At 58.7% G+C, this 16932-nt stretch overlaps 1 protein-coding gene across 16 annotated transcripts in view; it reads right to left on the reverse strand.

Moving 5' to 3' along the window:
* Positions 1-16932, reverse strand: part of PHLDB1 (pleckstrin homology like domain family B member 1) — a 44345-nt gene that overhangs the window by 13796 nt on the left and 13617 nt on the right. For 7 of the 16 annotated variants that reach the window (XM_072954086.1, XM_072954087.1, XM_015242177.3 and 4 more), the window contains 9 exons: positions 15463-15588; positions 12418-13769; positions 9740-10021; positions 9196-9336; positions 8948-9085; positions 6244-6372; positions 5724-5879; positions 3311-3421; positions 3045-3134 (listed from right to left, as the gene is read on the reverse strand). In XM_072954086.1, coding sequence (XP_072810187.1) covers positions 3045-3134; positions 3311-3421; positions 5724-5879; positions 6244-6372; positions 8948-9085; positions 9196-9336; positions 9740-10021; positions 12418-13769; positions 15463-15588 — 2525 coding nt within the window. Of the gene's footprint in view, positions 1-36; positions 797-1184; positions 1290-3044; positions 3135-3310; positions 3422-5723; positions 5880-6243; positions 6373-8947; positions 9086-9195; positions 9337-9739; positions 10022-12417; positions 13770-13859; positions 13978-15462; positions 15589-16932 lie in introns of those variants that run through there. The other 9 variants (XM_072954085.1, XM_072954096.1, XM_072954095.1 and 6 more) reach the window with 6 other exon arrangements.

Consider the following 16932-nt stretch of genomic DNA (forward strand, 5'->3'; position numbering starts at 1 on the left):
GCCTGGGCATGGATGGGCAGAGAAGAAAGGGGTTACCTGCAGCTGACGGGAAGCTTTGGCAGGCAGAGGTGGGGGAGAGGAGCGAGGGGAGGCTGCAGTGGGGCTGGTCCCCAGCCCGGCCATCAGCTCCTGGTACCACTGCTCTAAGTCTACAGCAGGGAGCAGCAGCTTCTCCATCTGGAGGGGGCATGGAGAGGGGGACAGGGGACAGGAGGGGAAGGATGGAGAGGACAGGTCAAGAAATGAGGGGAAAGTACAGGGGAGGAAGGAGGAGGAAAAGGGAAGAGAGAGGGGAAGGTTGAAGGAAGGGTAAAGGAAGGCCATTATCGGGGAAACAGGAAGGTAAGGGGAAAAAGGAAGGCAAGGAGGGAGAAAGGAAAGCATAAAGAGAAAATACAGTGAGACAAGTTGCCACGAACGTGCTAAGGGCAAAGAGAAACGGCACAACTCCCAGACCGCAGACACGTGCCATGCCAACCTCCATGCCGCCAGCTGGAGCCCCCAGGCACTCAGCACCCCCCGGGGCCAGCCCACAGCTGGGATGCCAGACCCACAGGGCAAAGCACACACAGAGCCACACCACCCATGGGCCGCAGGTGGCAGGGACACACAGACCACCAACCTGGGGTGAAGGCGTGACAGAAGCGAAGGAGGAGGAAGAGGGCAGCACGGGAGGAAGGCAGGTGGTGGGAACCAGGTCCCGGGAGGCAGAGGCCCAGGAAGGCAGGCCTGGCGCAGGGGCTGTGGGCACGGGCAAGGTGCCCCACATCGCCTTTAGCTGCTCAAGCGTCACGTACTTGGGGGAAGGCGGGCGCAGGAGGGAATACAAGAGGTTAATGGGCCTGGAACCCAAGAGGTGGCCCTGCCTGTGGGCAAGGGAAGGGTTTAGGGAGGACACACAGAGCAGGGGCGGCCTGTAGAGCTGGGGAAAGCCAGACTCCTCTCAGCAGGATGCCCTCTGGCTAGAGCAGAGGGCCTTCCCTCCTTGAGCCAGCAGGAGCTGAAGAAAGTTCCCGAGCCCTGGGGAAGAGAGGGAGCCACTCCCAAACCCCCTGATGCCAGCTGCCCTTTTCCCTCGCTGCTGAAGACAGACCCTGCTGCCCCCCAACCCAGGCCTGAGGGGCAATCTAGCGCATCCCCGAGGAGGCCCTGGGGCATAGGTGGGCTCACTCGGTGGCTGGTACCTCACTGTCAGGCAGGGGCTGGGTGAGCGCGCTGGGGGAGGTGGCAGAAGCATAGGGGTCCAAGCGGGAGTGCAGCTGGAGAACCTCTGCCAGGCTCACATATTCCTAGGGCGCCCGGTAGGAAGGGGAGGGATGAGTGGAGAACAGGTTAACAGGATTCAACCAGGTACCCAACACCCACACCCCATGCCAGAGGGCCATCACTCCATTCAATACAAAATCCAGATCAGGGTGGAGGGCTCAGCTGCTCACCATGGCCACAGCTGGCTGTCGGGATTAGGGGGGGTGGGGCAGAAATGGGCTCTCCTTGACCTCCACTTTTGAGGCTGCCTTGGTATCCAGGCCCTGCCCCCAGGCAGACCCTGCAGGCCCCTTCCTGGCTTTGCCCTGAGCTACAGGCAGATGAAGAAGCCTCAGGAGGGTCTGTCAAGAGTCTACCAAGGACCAGGACCCAGCTCCCAGAGAACCCTTCCATCTCCAACAAAGTGGGCATACACGTGCATCACTGAACACCAGTCACACCATTCCCGAGGGTCCCATCCCACCCTACCTCCTGGAGCAGGAGCTGGAAGGGGTCAGGGTAGAGGTACCACTAGGGCCCGAGCAAGATGGGCCCTGAGAAAGAGACCTTAGTAGGGAGCAGGTAAAAGCACAGGTGGAAAAACATGCCACTGCCCAAAGGTCGCTAATACGCCCGATTGTGGGTTGGGAAGACAAGGACTGTTATATTCCCTGAGCATATCCTTAGAGTCCTGAGCTTATCGAGGCATTGGGGACATGGCAGACATTCAAAATGCATGCAGAATCAAAGCACAGGATCCTAAGCCTGCCCTACCCAGAGGAGCCCATCCTGGCCTGGCTTCCGAGGCCAACCGTCCTCCAGGGGTCATGGAAAAGTGAAATGAGCTGGAAAGTCCAGTGTGTTGTGAAAACTGATGAATGGCATGCAGAATACTGGGAAATGTATATGCAAATTGATGCTCTGATTTGCACGGGCTGCCCGGGCACCTATGGAACAGCAGGACAGCCCTCTCACAAACTCTGGCCAAAGGATTACTGCCACACGCCCTTCAGCTGGGCCGCTGGGATGAGCCGAGGGCAGGAGCTCAGCAAGCAGGCAGACAGGCAGTCAGCACAGCAGAGCAGGCAGTTAACTGTGATTACCTCTTGCACTTTGGGGCAGAGCTGAGTGGAAGCAGGTGGGGTTAAGGGGACAGAGGAGGCCCCAGCCTGAGATGCCCCTGGGAACGGGCCCAGAGCCACGGTCCCCAGCCCCACCTCTGAGGACTCGGAGATGAGCAGTTCAGCCTACAGAGAGGGTACGTGTGAGGGGCCTCACCCTCACGCTCAGCCCAGCCACCCTACCCCAGGCCTACACTGCTTGTGCGATGAGGCAGGAAGCTGGGTATGGCCTAGTCGGACCTCACACACCTGGCATGAGAAGACTCGGGAAAGAACAGAACAGTTCTGAGCCTGGAGCCTAGTTCTAGAAGGGAGCCCAGAGAGCTTCCGGGTCAGGACCCCTAGATCCCTAGGCTCCTTCTCGAGCTGAGTCCGCCCAGCCTGGGCCCTTTCTCTGAGCTGCCATCCTCCCCACCCATGCCGCCTGAATCCCCAGGATGTATTCAGTCACCCAAAATGGTCAGAGCCAGAAGCCAGACACCTAACGGAGGAGAAGCAGCTGGTAGCCATAGAGGATCCAACCCCAGACCTCAGGGCCATTCCTATTCAAATCTCGCCAGTTTTGGAAAATGTCCCCATACTCAACCTCAGCCATTGAGGGGAAGGTGCCGCATGTTGTTCCAGAGTCTCCCAGGAGACCCCTTGGGGCTGAGGCTGGGGCTGGCCCAACCACGTTACCTCTTTGAGGGTCGATGTGGTCTTCGGGAAAGGCCTGCCCCCTGTGAGTGAGTGGTATCTTCTTTCCAACAAAGTCAGTTTCTCCTTCTCCTGCAAGCCCAGAGCGTCAGAGAATCAGGAAGGAGTGGGAATGACAGCAAGAAGCCCCATGTAAAGGGCAGAGGGGTCCCCTGTGGCTGGCAAGTCTCCACCCCAGCCCTTCTGCACTCACCTCCCACTCCCCCAGCCCCTCCCCAGCCCTAACCATCCAACCTGACCACGGCTACCTTCTGCAGCAGCTGCAGGGAGGCATTCTTTTCCCGGGCTAGGCGTTCAGACTCTTGCACAGCCTGGGACCGGATCTGCCCAGCCTGACTGTCTAGGACTGCCAGGCGCTCCTGGAGGAGATGAGGGTGGTGGGTCAGGCCCTGGGGAGAGGCTTGGCTGTCTCTCCTGCCCAGAGACCCTCAGCCTGGGTGAAGGGGATCAGCCAGCTCGTCTGCTCAGCCTCATCTCACACCAGGGGAAAAAAACTCAGGCTGCGGTGGTCAGCTCCTTTCCTTACCCCTCCCTGGACCAGTGACCCCTATGCCACTAGGCACACCAGCCAGCATTCAAGTTCCCAAATCTCCCTCCCCCGGACCCCCACAGTCAACATGTTCAGAATCCTGGAGACACTGAACAGTTCTCCACCCGCTCCACTCCTCCATTCCTGCCACCACCCAATCCAGGCCCTCTGCTTTCCCGGCCTGGACTTTGTCACCAGCCTTCTGCTTCCACTCTCTGAACTTTCTGATCCACTTAAATCCTGCCATAGCCATCTTCTTAAAATGGCCTCTGAGGTTTGTTTTTGTTTGCTTGCTTATCTGAATTTTCTAACCTTTTTCTAAAATGAATGTATATTACTTGAATAATTTTTTTTTAATCCACAAGTAAGGGTAGCCCATAACTCGCCTCAAAATCTTTCAGTGACTCCTCATTACTCACAGGATAAAGTACAAACTCCTCAGCCAGCACTCAAGGGCTCCAGAACTGGGCCTACACTTTCCAGCCTCCCTCTCACCCGTGCCCCACCAGCTCTCAGCTCGGCCCTGTCCTGCAGTCAGCTGTGCAGCTGTATGCTCTCTGGCCTTTCTTAAACAGTTCCCTTTGCTGGGAGAGCTGTCCCTGCCTTCTCCACCCATCAAGAGCTTGCTTATCCTCCAAGACCAGACTGAATGCTATCTTCTCTCCAGTATCTTCCTTGATCACTATTCAATATTTTTGCTCCTTGCTCTGTGCTCAAATTATTCTGTATTACCATTTGCTTTGTATTTCTTTTGCCTGTGAATATATGTCTCCATCACCATCACCCCACCCAAGCTGTCAGATCCAAGGGCAGGATCAGTGTCTTTTCTGTCTCCATATCCCCGACAGGGCTTAGTGCGATGCCTGGCTTAACAATCATGTGCTAAAAGGAAATGAAAAGATAAGCGAGAGGGAAGGATTGGAGCTGGGGAAAATGGGCCGAGTTTATCCCAGGAGGGCATCCTGAATGAGGAGACCTTAAACTATCACCTTCAAGAGCAAGACATAGGAGAGAAGGGAGGGAAGAAGGGAGCTGTACTAAATCGGGAGTCAGGGCAAGCCGACTGAAGCAGACCAGGAGGTAATCCTCACAGCAAGGTCTGCCATTTACTGAGAACCTATTAGGACCCAAGAACTCTGCTGAAAGCTTTGCGCATGCTCCCTCATTTAACTCTCTTATGAGGCAGGTGCCTCATGCCCATTTTACTGATAAGTAAGTGTATCTGTAAGGCAGAGCAGCTCAGGGAGAGAAGCAAGGGATCTGGACTCAGGGGGATGTCCAGTGGCTCCCCACTTATCACCAAACTCAGGCTAGCCATCAAGCCCCCAACTCATCACTTTTTGACACCCCCTCCCCTGATCGCACTGCCTTCAACTCCCACCCACTCACTCCAACCAGGCAAACTGCACTTGCACACACATGTGTACACGAACATGCAAGTCTCAGCCACCGGCGTGTCAGCCGCCTGGGCCATCCTCCTCATTTTCCTCCCCGACATCTTTCTAACCCTTCCTTATTAACACAAGCCTCCTCCCAACTTTACTCCCCACCCTCACACACATAACAGCCCCATCCCATCGCCCTGTCCTGGTCTGGCTGAAATCAGGAGCAGACATCACAGCACCTGGAGCTGCAGAACTGGCCAGGATACAATACCCAGTCCTCTTGTTTTACAGCTCAGACGAGCCAGGGCTGAGCCACGACTGGAATCCAGGACTTTCTAGGACCCCTGGCTGGCTCTTATACCCAGATCTCAGATCTCGGGTCTTTGTATGTGGCCCAGCACTTCCATCAGACAGAGAGCAGCTCTCCAAGGGCAGGAGCAAGCCTCCTCTTCAGCCCCCTCCTGCATCTCCATCTTTCACCCCTGCCCAGCCAGTGCCCAGTTCTGAATGTGAGCCCAACCCACTTTCCACTGGAGGACTGAGGGGAGTCAGGGCTTAGTAAGATTGGCTACTGTTCACTGAGTGCTTCCTGTGATCACATCCCATGCGGTCTTCACGTACCTCAGCTCCTTTAATTCTCACTACAGTCTGTTACTGTTCCCGTTTTATTGATGAGGAAACTGAGGCTCATAAAGGTGAAGCCAACCCGGCACCACGGGCCCTGCGCAGGGGTGCGGTGGGGCGCACCTTCCTCTTGGCGATGCTGCGGAGCAGCTCGGCCTTGCTCCGGAGCAGCCCCTGGCCCGCCAGCTCGCGCTCCTCCTCCGCCCGGCTCTCTCGCTCCAGCTGCTGGAACTCCAAGTCTTCAAAGAGCTTGGTCTCAGTCTCCAAGGCCTCTGCCTCCTTGAACGACAGTGACAGCGGGGGTTGGGTGGCGCTCATCACGCCCCTCTGGGCCCGGAGGGCCAGGTCACAGAGGTGTGAGTCCTGGGGGCTGGAGGGGAGGCGGAGGAAGGGACCTGCCCCCACCCAACTCCCTTTCCTCCGCTCGGCTTGGCCCCTCGCACGGGCAGCACTGCCTGGAGTAGCAGAAAGGAGATCCCCCCACCCCACCCCAATCCTTCCCTGTCCCCTCCAAGCCACAGCACCGACCCTGGCGTCCGGCAGGAACTGCAGGGCCCAGGCGGTCCCGGCCCGCCGCTCCTCTCCTCCGGGCGGGCGGGCGGGCGGCCCTCGGGGGCGGGAAAGGGGGGCTGGTGGAACTGACCCTTCTCAGCTGCTCCTGTAACTGTTCCCGCACTGACTCGGGGCAGTTATCGAGCTGCGTCTGGAGCTCGGCGTAGAGCGCCTGGCGGGCCTCCAGGTGCCTCCGTCCCGCGGCCAGCTCCGCCCTCTCCTGGTCGCCGGGGCGGGAGGGGGCGGGCAGGGGAGAAACAGAACACACACTCCTCAACTCCGGCCCGGCGGCGGCGGCGGCGGCGGCGCGGGGAGGGGCGCGGGCGAGCGGAGGGGAGGGGGCAGGCCAGGGATAAAAGGGGAGCAAAACCGGGAGAGGAGGAAGCAGAGTGGAGAGAGGAATGGGGAGGGAGAGGTACAGAGGGGGACAGGCAAGGAGCCGGGGTGTGAGACAGGGCTCAGAGGTGCGGGCGATGGTGTTAACAGGCGGAGGCGTGGGTCCCAGGCAGAAATTCTGGTCTCTTGGAGTCCCTTGAACGAGGAGGGTTTGGGTAGGTGCTAAGAAAAGGCCCTCTGTTTTCTCTCCAAACCAGTCATGGCCAAAGCTGGTTCCACATCCCAAAAGTGGAGCCTCTAGCTCCCGCCCCTCCCCCTCTTCCACTGCCCGGAGACCAAAATTTCACCCTGGGAAAAAGGATAGAGTTGGTGAGGGTTAAATCCAAGGGTTGGGTGTGAACTGGGAGCTGAGGATGTTAAATCTACAGCAGTGCAGTGGAGGGGACCCCAGCCCAACCCCCTAGGCCTCCCTCCCTGCTGCCTGGGTGGGGGTGTGGGTCGGGTGCTGGCACTGCAGGCTGAACTTCAGCAGGATGAGGGTTGCAATTAGTTCGGCCGTTGCCATGGTAATAGAAGCCCCAGGAGTGGGTACAGAGAGGAGGTGGATGGCTCTGTCTGGGGCGAGATGACACCTCTGAGGGCGGGAAGGGGGACGAGGGGAGGAGCTGATGAGTCACCCCTCTGAAGGACAGGGAGAGGAGAAACTGATTACTGATTCCAAAGCCAGAGTGGGGCCATGGGCTGGGGGCTGGGGGCTGGGGAGGGAAGCTGAGCAAACTTTCCCCACTGCCCCCACCACCACCACTGCCACTGCCACCACCACCACCATCACCACCACAAATAACTGGGCCCAGAGAGAAGGAAAGTCCAGACCTCCAGGCAATGCAAGTCAATGACAAATGAGGTTAGGCAGGTTCCTTCTGGAATTCTGAGCTTCACCCTGGAGTAAGTCTCTACAATGAACCCTGCCTCTACCCATCCCTCCAAACCATACCCCCATCCCTGGAGAGGACTTGATCAGGCCAGTTCCTGGGGTGCAAGCACTTCCCCACCCTTGGACTCCGCCTTTAAGATACTCTATGTTCTGGATGGATCACGGTGGGCTCGACGAGGAGAGTCCTACCCAGTCCCACCCTTTGGTTGAAGTATCTGAAATTGAGAAGCCCCAGAGGAAAGCCAGAAAGGGTCGCCACTGTGTGGCAGAGAGCCCCTGTCCACACCCTCCACAGGCCATGACACCACTGGGCCTCCTTACCCCTCAACTTGGAAGGGAAGGCAGGCGATGGCTGGAGGACAGCCTGCCTCTCCCTTTAGGTAGGAAACTGCCAACAGTCTGTGGAGGCCACACCCTGGCTTTTCCAAATGGGAAGAGCTCTTCAGGCTGAGAGTCTCCTCAGCCAAGCATTTCCCCTAATCTTGTACCCCTCCTGCCAATGCCCCATTGGGTATAGTTGAGCTGTGTCCCTGGCCCATTCCTTTTTGATCAACGCCCTGGGGTCCCACACCAAGAAAGGAAGGAGGCAGCATTAGAGGGGAGAGGCCACGGGCACAGACGTGCCCATAGAGTTAGTGCAAAAGCAGGCACGACTCAGCCCTGCCTGGGTGGCACTGGCCGTTAGGGGCATGCGGAGAGCCCAGGACAGTGATTAGAGAGGGCGTTAGTACAGGCCTGGTTGGTAAGCGTGGAGTTAATCTGGCACAGAATTTGGGAGTGTGGTTTTGGGGGTCAGAGTCAAAGCTCCAAAAAAGGTGGGGGGTGGACAAAGAATTTTTAAGAGCTTCAAAATTGAGGGGCAGAAGGAAGACACTCTCAAAAAATCCAGAAGGAAAATTAATTCTTGGAAAAATACTGTCAAGTCCAGAAATAGGTGGCCCCTCTCCACTTCAGAGCTTTTGGCACGTTGTTGGGCATCTTGGGCATGGCTGGCACGGCCCCTGTGGGACGGAGCGGCCCCTGCAGGCTGGCACGAAATCTGAAAGGGGCAGGGGCAGGAGCTGGGACCATCTGGGATGGGAGGCTGCAGATCCTGAAGGCTCAAGGGAAGCAGAGACCTGAGGGCCATCTCCCAAAGACCACGTCCTGAGCACCGGAGGCATGCTTGGAGGGAGATGTTCTCCAGATGCAGGGACCCAAACCTGAATCTCTTCCCAGCACCAGTCCCTTGGGCTGTGCTCACTGCCCAAGAAGGGGCTTCGGCACTTCCTAAAAAGGCCATGCAGGGCCCAGAATGGCAGGTACCCAGGCACCCAGGCACCCAGAGGTAGAACAGAGACCCAGGCAGAGAAGACCCCAGACACCAGCCCAGCCCCTGGCAGTGCCCTCCAAGCCGGTACTTCCTACAGAGGACAAGGCCCCCGCCCTGCCCCTGGAGGGGCACAGAGACCACCCGGTCTGCAGGACAGATGACGAGGTGAGCAGGGAAAGGCCCCAGCACTGAGCCAGGTCAGGTGTGGGTTACCTTGTCCCTCTCCTTTTGGATGCCCGTCTCCAAGGTCACCAGCTTCTCCTGCAGCTGGTCCACCGCCTTCTGTTCCTTCTGCAGAAGTGCCCGCTCTGCCTCCCTCTCCCCCTGCAGCAGCGCCCGCTCCATTTCAGCCTGGAGGCAACACCAGGGTCCAAGTCAAGGCCACTCAAGGCAGGTGGCCTCGGGCCACTCCGGGGCCGTCACTGTGCCGGGAGGAGTCCCGCCAGGGCCCCCGCGCTCACCTCTCGGGCTGACTCCTGCAGCTGCTGCTCCAGCTCCTTCACACGGACTTTGAGCTGCTCCACTCGCCCCAGCATCTGAGTCCGCTCCTCTTCCAGGGCCAGCACCTCTCCCTGGAGCTTGGCGCTGGGTGCATCTTCGTGCTGGTGGGGAGGGAAGCCATCACTGGGGAAGCCTAGAGCTTCCTAAGAAAACGGATCCCCATTTCTCAGGGCGCTCAGAAGGAGTATCTGGACTGAGAGAGGAGGCAAATTCCCCTCCCTGCAAGGGGAGCAATACAGGCACAGCCCAAAGGAATAAAGACTTACCACTGAGTGCCAAGCCTGGGTGGGGCCCCAAGGAAAGGCAGGTCATAAAGCACGTTTATAGCTCAGGAAACTCACCAGCACCTCCCCCTCTTCCTTGCTCCTCATTTCTACACCTCTCACCCCTGATGTCCCCAACCTCAGTCACTTCCTCCTCACTGGGCCCTGACACCCACCATGCACATGCCCTCCGTGGCCTCCAGCCCTCACCCACCCAGCAGCCTGCCAGGCCCCGCCCCACCTCCTGCTGGGTGCTCTCAGTGCTACTGCACTCCTCCTTGAGATTCTCCTCATCCGAGCGCTCCACACTCTCCCACAGGCGTTGGGTGGCCCCTCCAGGCTCCTCAGTGCTCCGCCCAGAGGTCCCAGTGGCCCCTGCAAGGCCTCGTGAGGGCCTCCGGCCTGCCAGCGCCAAGGCCGCTGCGGCCTCGCCAATGCTGGGCAGCTCCCCGGCCTCAGGTCCCCCGTCAGCCCGGCTGTACTCGGCACACAGGTTCAGGATAGTCTCCAGGCGCTGGCGTTCCTGGGGAGGGTGGACAGAGCAGGGCATGGAGGGGAGAAGGTTGGGTCCCCCTGGGGTTAGAGCCAGGCACGGTGTCCTGGCAGGAGAGAGGACTAGGACACTAGGGGCTTGGGGCTCAGAATCAAGTCAGGAGAGCCCCAACCCCAAAGTCTGGGGAGGCAGAGGGAAGGAGGGTGGGTGCCCCAGAAGTGGGCCGGAGGAACCAGGCTGTCCTGCCACTTGCCCATGTGGCCAGCCCCTCCCACCTTCCTGTTTCCTCTCCTCACTCTGTCCCAGGGTGGGCTTCCTCATGGACACACAGGGACACACCCAGACACATGCAGGAACACACACTGGTAAAGCAGACTAAAGACTGCAATGAGACACACAGACACGCAAGTGCTCATGCTGACACGGACAGCTGGAGAGCCAGAGACACGAGGGCACACAGAGACACCCCCACATACCAGCACTGACACCCAAGGACACGACATGTGCCCCGCCTGCGGTAACAGGCAGGCACACACAAACACACCAGTCCTGACTTGCACAAATGCACACTCACACCCATAAACACAGTCCAGCATGCAGACAGGTGGGCACCAACACAGATGGGGTGGGAAAACAGCCCTGAGCCCACAGGGTCCTGACACAGGTTCACACGATGTGCACAACAGCTATACACCCTGCCTGGGAGAGTGGGGCCACGGTCCTCCTCATCCCCATCTCAACCCCCCCAAAAAAACCCCTGCACTCTCAGGCAGCCCTCAGAGCCTTCCCAGGATGAGGGGGCAGCCAGCACTTACATGCCCAGGCCTAGGCACCCACAGATACCTCTCAGGGGCCTAGGAGCTGAAGGAGGGACAGTACATTCACACTCCTGGTCTGTGTCCCCTTCTCCCACACATAACACCCCAGACTGAAGCCTTCCAAGGCTCCCATGGCCCTCCTGGGTCCCTCAACCTCCAGTGTCTCTCACCACGTACGTAGTCTGGCCAGGACCCCCCAGACGCTTACCCGGCTTCCCTCCTGCTGCTTGCCCAGTTCCATGGCAGAAATAACCAGGAACAGTCTCCACACCTAGGAGGCTGGGCCAGTGCTCCCGCCCCTGCCCCAGGACCCAGATAAGAGCCTGGTTGAGGTAGGAGGGGCGGGGTAGGCAGCCTCCAGGATTTAAAGTGGCAGATGGGGCAGGTCAGGGCTGGTGCTGTGTGTGGGGCGTTGAGGGGAAAGTTGGATGGAGGAGTTGAGGGAGGCTGGGCCCTCTGCCTGTGCCAGGTTCACCGTCCCCTCTCCTGGATGAGACTCCCGGTAGGTCAAGCATTCTTGTCTCAGCCAAGGCAGAAACAGTGAAGAGAAGATACAGCAATGGAAAAGGCTGGGGGCCCTGCCTTATCCCTCACCCACCCAGCACACACTGTCCCACACACCCTCACCTCACCTAGTGATGTCCCAGCCTCTTCCGAAAGGGTCTCCAGACAAACCTCCTCAGTTCTGATTCTCCTCCTCAAACCAATCCCAGTGTCCCTGGGCCCCCAAGCACCCTGTTCTGCTCACAAGGAAGAGGGAAGATTCCATTTGCCTGCACATGTGCTCGAGTGTGCACACACCAGCCAGAGCCCCTTGCGCTCCCTGTGCTATCTGGGGAATCCCAGCGCCCACCCAGCTCGGATGCCATCTCCAGGACAGCTGCCCAGAGCCACACCCAGCCCCCAAATGCACCCACAAATGCACGCGCGCACGCACACACACACACACACACACAATCACACACACAATTACAATCACACAGATGCCTGGATCAGCCAGGGGCTGCTTGTCCTGTTCTCTCTCCCCTGCCACCCCCATTCCCAGACAATCCTGCATGGGCCAGGGTGTGCAGCTCCCACCCATTTATAGGGGCCAAAGAGAAGCAAGAATGAAGGACCAGAGGCTTCTCTAGAGAACAAGCCTTGGAAAGACAAGGGACTTGGGTTCCAATTCCAGCTCTGCCAGAACTTGCTGTGTTACCTAGGACAAACCCATTCCCATCTCTGGGCTTCAGCCTTCTCATTATGAAGACCTGCTTCTCAAACTGAGAAGTACAAGGTCTCAGCGTGAATGTTGTATGTCTTCCTAGAACTTCACTGTATTCAGATAAATAAAGTGAAACTTAATTTACACATTAAAACAAACGTGTTATAGAATTAATGCAAAATTAGCATGAATTGAAAATAAGGCCTTATAGACTCCAAATAAAGTTCTTCTTCAGGGCACTAGATCCTTGAGATACTGGTCACCACAGTGTATCCTGGAGGGGGAGATGCTTGGGAAGCCCAGGCCCTGTCCACGGCCCCTCCCACTCTGCCAGCTGGCCCGCCCACACCCTGGCAGAGTCCCTGCCATGGATGTCGGCAGCCTCCCTGGCATCCGCTCACCAGCCTCTCCATCTCCTGCTCCCGAAGCCGCTCTTGGCGCTGCCGCCGGTGGTACTCCAGGAGGTCATCCTCATTGTCACTGATCTCTGTGATGCTATTTTTTCGCTCCCGAGTGACAGGTACCCGCAAGTCCCCGCTGGAGAGCTTCCTCTGGGCACGGGGGCTCTGACGGGGCGAAGCCCCAGTCAAAGAGCCCAGACTATAAGCCGGGCTCAGCCTGCCACTGAAGCTGCCCTTGCGGGGTGCCAGGGACTCCCCAAGTGTGGGTGAGGGGCTCCGTGTCCGGCGGCCCCGCGCCCCCAGCGTCAACGAGAAGTCTTCTGGGGAAGCCCCATGGGCTGCCCAGCGCCGGGGCCGGGGACTCTCTGCCACTTCCCTGGTTAGCTTGGGATCTGGGGTGGTCCGAGCAGGCATCGGGGAGAGAGCCCTTCGGGACAGAGATGGGCTCAAGGGAGGCAGTTCTCTCATACTGTCCAGGCCCCGCCGGCCCAGGCGGGGACTCTCGGGAGGCTGCAGGGTGCGGGTGGCCGACCCATCCGAAAACGTTCGACCCACCAGCTGCCGTGAGGGGCTGGTCGTCAACACGCGTTCAGTGCCGGGCAGCTCTCGGAAAGGGCTAGGAGGGCGGTCCTGGAGCGTGCCCATCTTGTTTCGGGGAGCAGGGATTGGAGGCTGGAACTTGGGGCTGCCAGGAATGCTGCTGGTGGGCTGGCTGCGGGCGCTGGAAGCCGGGTAATCACTCAGGCTGATCGCCACCACAGGCAGCTGCCCGCCCGGCCGGGGGCTCTCGGTGGCTCTGCGGGCCTCCGCCAAGACAGTGGCGGCTGGGCTGTCTGTCAGCAGACCTCGGAGGCCAGGGCTAGGGGGCCTCTCGTGACCCCCCTTCCTGCCCAGCCGCGGGCTCTCAGAGGAGCGAGCACCGCTCGGTCGTGACTGTGGGGGCTGCAGGGCCAAATGGTAGCTAGAGGAGCGAGCTGGCACCAGTGGGGGCATGGAAGGTGCTGGCTCCTGCCCACTGGGTGAGTGGCTAGCACAGCTCCCACTGCTGGCTGGTGAGGAGAGTGGAGAGAAGGCTGGAGAGGTGTTCTCATAGCTGGAGCCCACGGACATGGCCCCGGGGCTGGTTGGGGGGGACAGCAGGTAGCGCCCACCATTGGCCATCGGAGAGAGCGGGGAAGTTGCAGCAGGCTTCTTGCCTGCAGCTCCAGGCTCCTCTAGCACCAGTGAATCCATGATTTCCTGCAGGTCTTTCTCAATAGAGCTCACCAGGGAACTGTGGCTGGCACAGGCTGAGGGTCCCCGGGTGGCAGGCTGTGGGGTATGATTCCCATTCACCAGGCTTTCTGATTCTGCTGAAGGAAAATACAAAGATGCCTCAGGCCCCAGTCTGCACCTCCTAGGCCCTAGAGAGCTGCCTTTGCATGACAGCGAGCACTCCCCACCTCCTGCTAGCAGAGTGGGGCTTCAAAGGCTCCGGAGAAGCAGCCAGGAGATCTGGGTTCCAGTGCCAGCTCTGCCACTGACCCGCTGAGCAGCCTTCCCCAAGTCACTTGCCTGTCGTTTCTCCTTCTGTAAAGGAAGAGGATGGGCAGGGCTCTTCTGGCTCTAACATTTTATGCTTTAGGACAGAGCTGGCAACAGTGCCAGGCACTTCTAGGCCTAACTGTTGTCTACTCACTCCAAGACTAGGTTCCTCCCTGCCTTGGTTTCCCCAGACTCCTCGACCTCTCCTTCAGGAAGGGCAAGTGGACATTCTGCAAAGGGAACGTGGCATGCTGGGGGGCAGGCCAGTTCCAGGAGGGTCCCAGTCTAATAGGACATTAGGGCTTTCCGACACAGTGGCCAAGATCCAGGGAAAAAACACAAAGCCCCCGGGGCTGGGCGAGCGGTATCACTTTATCCAATTAGAGGCAAAGGAGGGGCCCGGCCCTAGAGGCCAGTTCCTGGAAGCCAGGCTGGCCAGCAACTAGGTGCAGCTCAGCGCTTCCAATTAGCCCATTAAGCCACGCCAGCAAGAGCCTGCCCTTGCCCTGCCCCAGCCCTAGTCAACCAACCAGGAGTCCCTGGAACCAAACAGCTGAGGGAGTGGCATGACAAGGCTAGGGTGAGGTGAGTAAAGCTAACCAGGGAATGGACCTGGAACCCAGGCTTCTGAGCCCCCAAGGGACTAGAAAGCCGGGAGGTGAAGTGGGGGGAGTGGAGGAGAAAGGGAAGCCTTTGCAAGACTGAGTCTGAGTCCAAAATTATGGGGACTGTGTGAGGTTGCCGTGGATACTGGTGATCCCAGTGACCACCCATCTTTCCTCAAATCCCCAGACTATCATTTAAGCCACTGATGCCACCCAGCTAGGTGTACCGGAAATACACGTCCACCGGTCCCAATGCCACGCTGACACCTGTCATCCTGCAGCCATCTGAATGCAAAGTCTTGGGGGGCAGGCCAAGGGGCAGCCTCCTGGTCTGCACCCCACCCCCTAGGCAGCTGGGCTGAGGGGGACTGTGCTGGTTCCCTGGGACAATTACCAACTCTCCTCTGGGATCAATAATTCACACACAGACTGCAGCTGCTCCACTGAGTCATCAGCTGGCATGGCCTGGCCTGGGGGTGGGGCAGGGCCCAAGGACAGGATCACCAGCAGGTGGGACCCCCCCCACCCCCCACCAGAGCTTTCAGGAGCTCAATCTGATGCTTCCTTCTGCACCCTCAGGCCACTCTCAAGGGTGAAGCTCCATGGTGTTGCAAGAAGAGGGTCAGGGTCCCAGACACCAAGGTGGCACCCTCCAGGGCAGTGGGATACAGGCTGGCAGAGCTCTCCATCCCTCGGGCACATGATTCCTCAATTCCAGCCAAGCAGCACTTCTTGGATCTCTCCCAGTGGCCAGACTGCCTGGCACTTTCCACAAGTGGCCCATGGCAGGCGGCAGCAGGCCAGGATCATGGGTATTGTCCTGCCCTGACACTACAAGTGTGGCTGGAGTGGGCAAGGAGGAGGACTGGCCATGGGGTGCCACCAAACCAGCCACCTGCCCCAACTGATTACCTACCTGAGCCAGGGCTGTAGTGGGGGCCAGGGGCCCTGCCCCCTGCAGGAATCATGCTCTTCATCCACTTGGCTTCAGCAGGGTGGTTAAAGCGGAGAAAGGTGGACTGACCCAGGCACAACATGCAGCCTGCAGGGAAAACAAACACTTGGAAGGGCAGGCAGGGCCGAGGCAGCCCTCACCCCGCAGCAGCAGCAGGCTCACCCCAGGCTCCAAAGAGCCACCCCCGCCTGCACTCACAGCGTCCACGTGGCCCATGCCTGACCCCACCTGTGCTCAACATGCTCCGGCCCGGCTCCACAGCACAGGACAGAGCAGAAAGAGCACTGGTTTGTGAGTCCTAGTCCTAACTTTTCTTCCTACAATCTGTGAGACCTTCAGGTAAAATCACTTCACCTCCCTGAGTCTAGTTCTATCATCACAAAGATGAGGACAATACCACTGACTTTGCAGAGTTAATAAGACAGTGTATGTCAAAGGGAGCATGTGCCCCCACCACCGACCCAAACTGCACACGTGATCCATCTATCTGCCACCTGGGTGGAAGGGTCAGTTTGAGAGGCAGTAACTTCCAGGATCACAAAAAAGCTCTGAGATAGGGGACAGGGAAAAACCACAGATCAGTTAGATGCCCCCTCAGGGACTGGGATTTAGTTCCTTAAGAGAGTTGCCACCCTTTCTGACAGTAGGGAGAAACTACTGCCATCTTTCTCTCCGTCAAAGCACTCTCTGGCCTGACATCTTCCTGCTCCATGGTCTCCCCTGGAATGTAGCCAAGCCAAGCCAATGGGCCCAGCCTCAGCCAAGCACATTCCCAGGCAGGAGACACAAGCCCAGTCCTGCCCAGGAAAAGTGTAAGTGCGTGAAGCGGGGAGGAGATGTGGGAGCCAGAAAACGTAGCCAGGGGCACCAGGAGTGTGCAGAGCAGCAGGTGTGCCCACGGCGCCTAAGCCTGGCTGGCAGAACTCCTCTTCCTGGACACACCAGGTGCTAGAGGCTTCTGCACAAGATGCTATGTTGGGAGAAGCCAGAGCCCTGGTGCTCTCTACCACCCACCCTTCCAATTTGCCCACACCCTTGGCCCCTGGCCCCAGGCTCCTATCTACCCAATCTGGTGCCACTTGGCACCCCAAGCTTCATGCCAGTCTGACTTAAGACTGGCAGGGAAGTCTACATTCCTGGACGTTGAGACAGTTCAGCTCAGGCAGGCCACAGGGGCATGGGGCATCCCAGGCCACGTGGGTTCCTTGGCAGATCCCCCACTGAACTCAGGAGCCTGTTGGGGGACCCTGAGCATTACCATGGTTGGGGAGCTAGTGGGCTGAGAAGCCCACAGCAGATAACACAGCAGACAAAACCACCCACTTCTTTGGCACACCCACAGGTCATCCCAGGCAGACGGGCACCAATAATTCTAGAGGCTGATGGGTGGTTAGGAGAGGAGGGAGTTTTCCCTGCCAAGCCACCAATCAG

The sequence above is a fragment of the Vicugna pacos genome, chromosome 33 (assembly GCF_048564905.1).
Source record: "Vicugna pacos chromosome 33, VicPac4, whole genome shotgun sequence".
Classification (NCBI taxonomy): Eukaryota; Metazoa; Chordata; class Mammalia; order Artiodactyla; family Camelidae; genus Vicugna; species Vicugna pacos.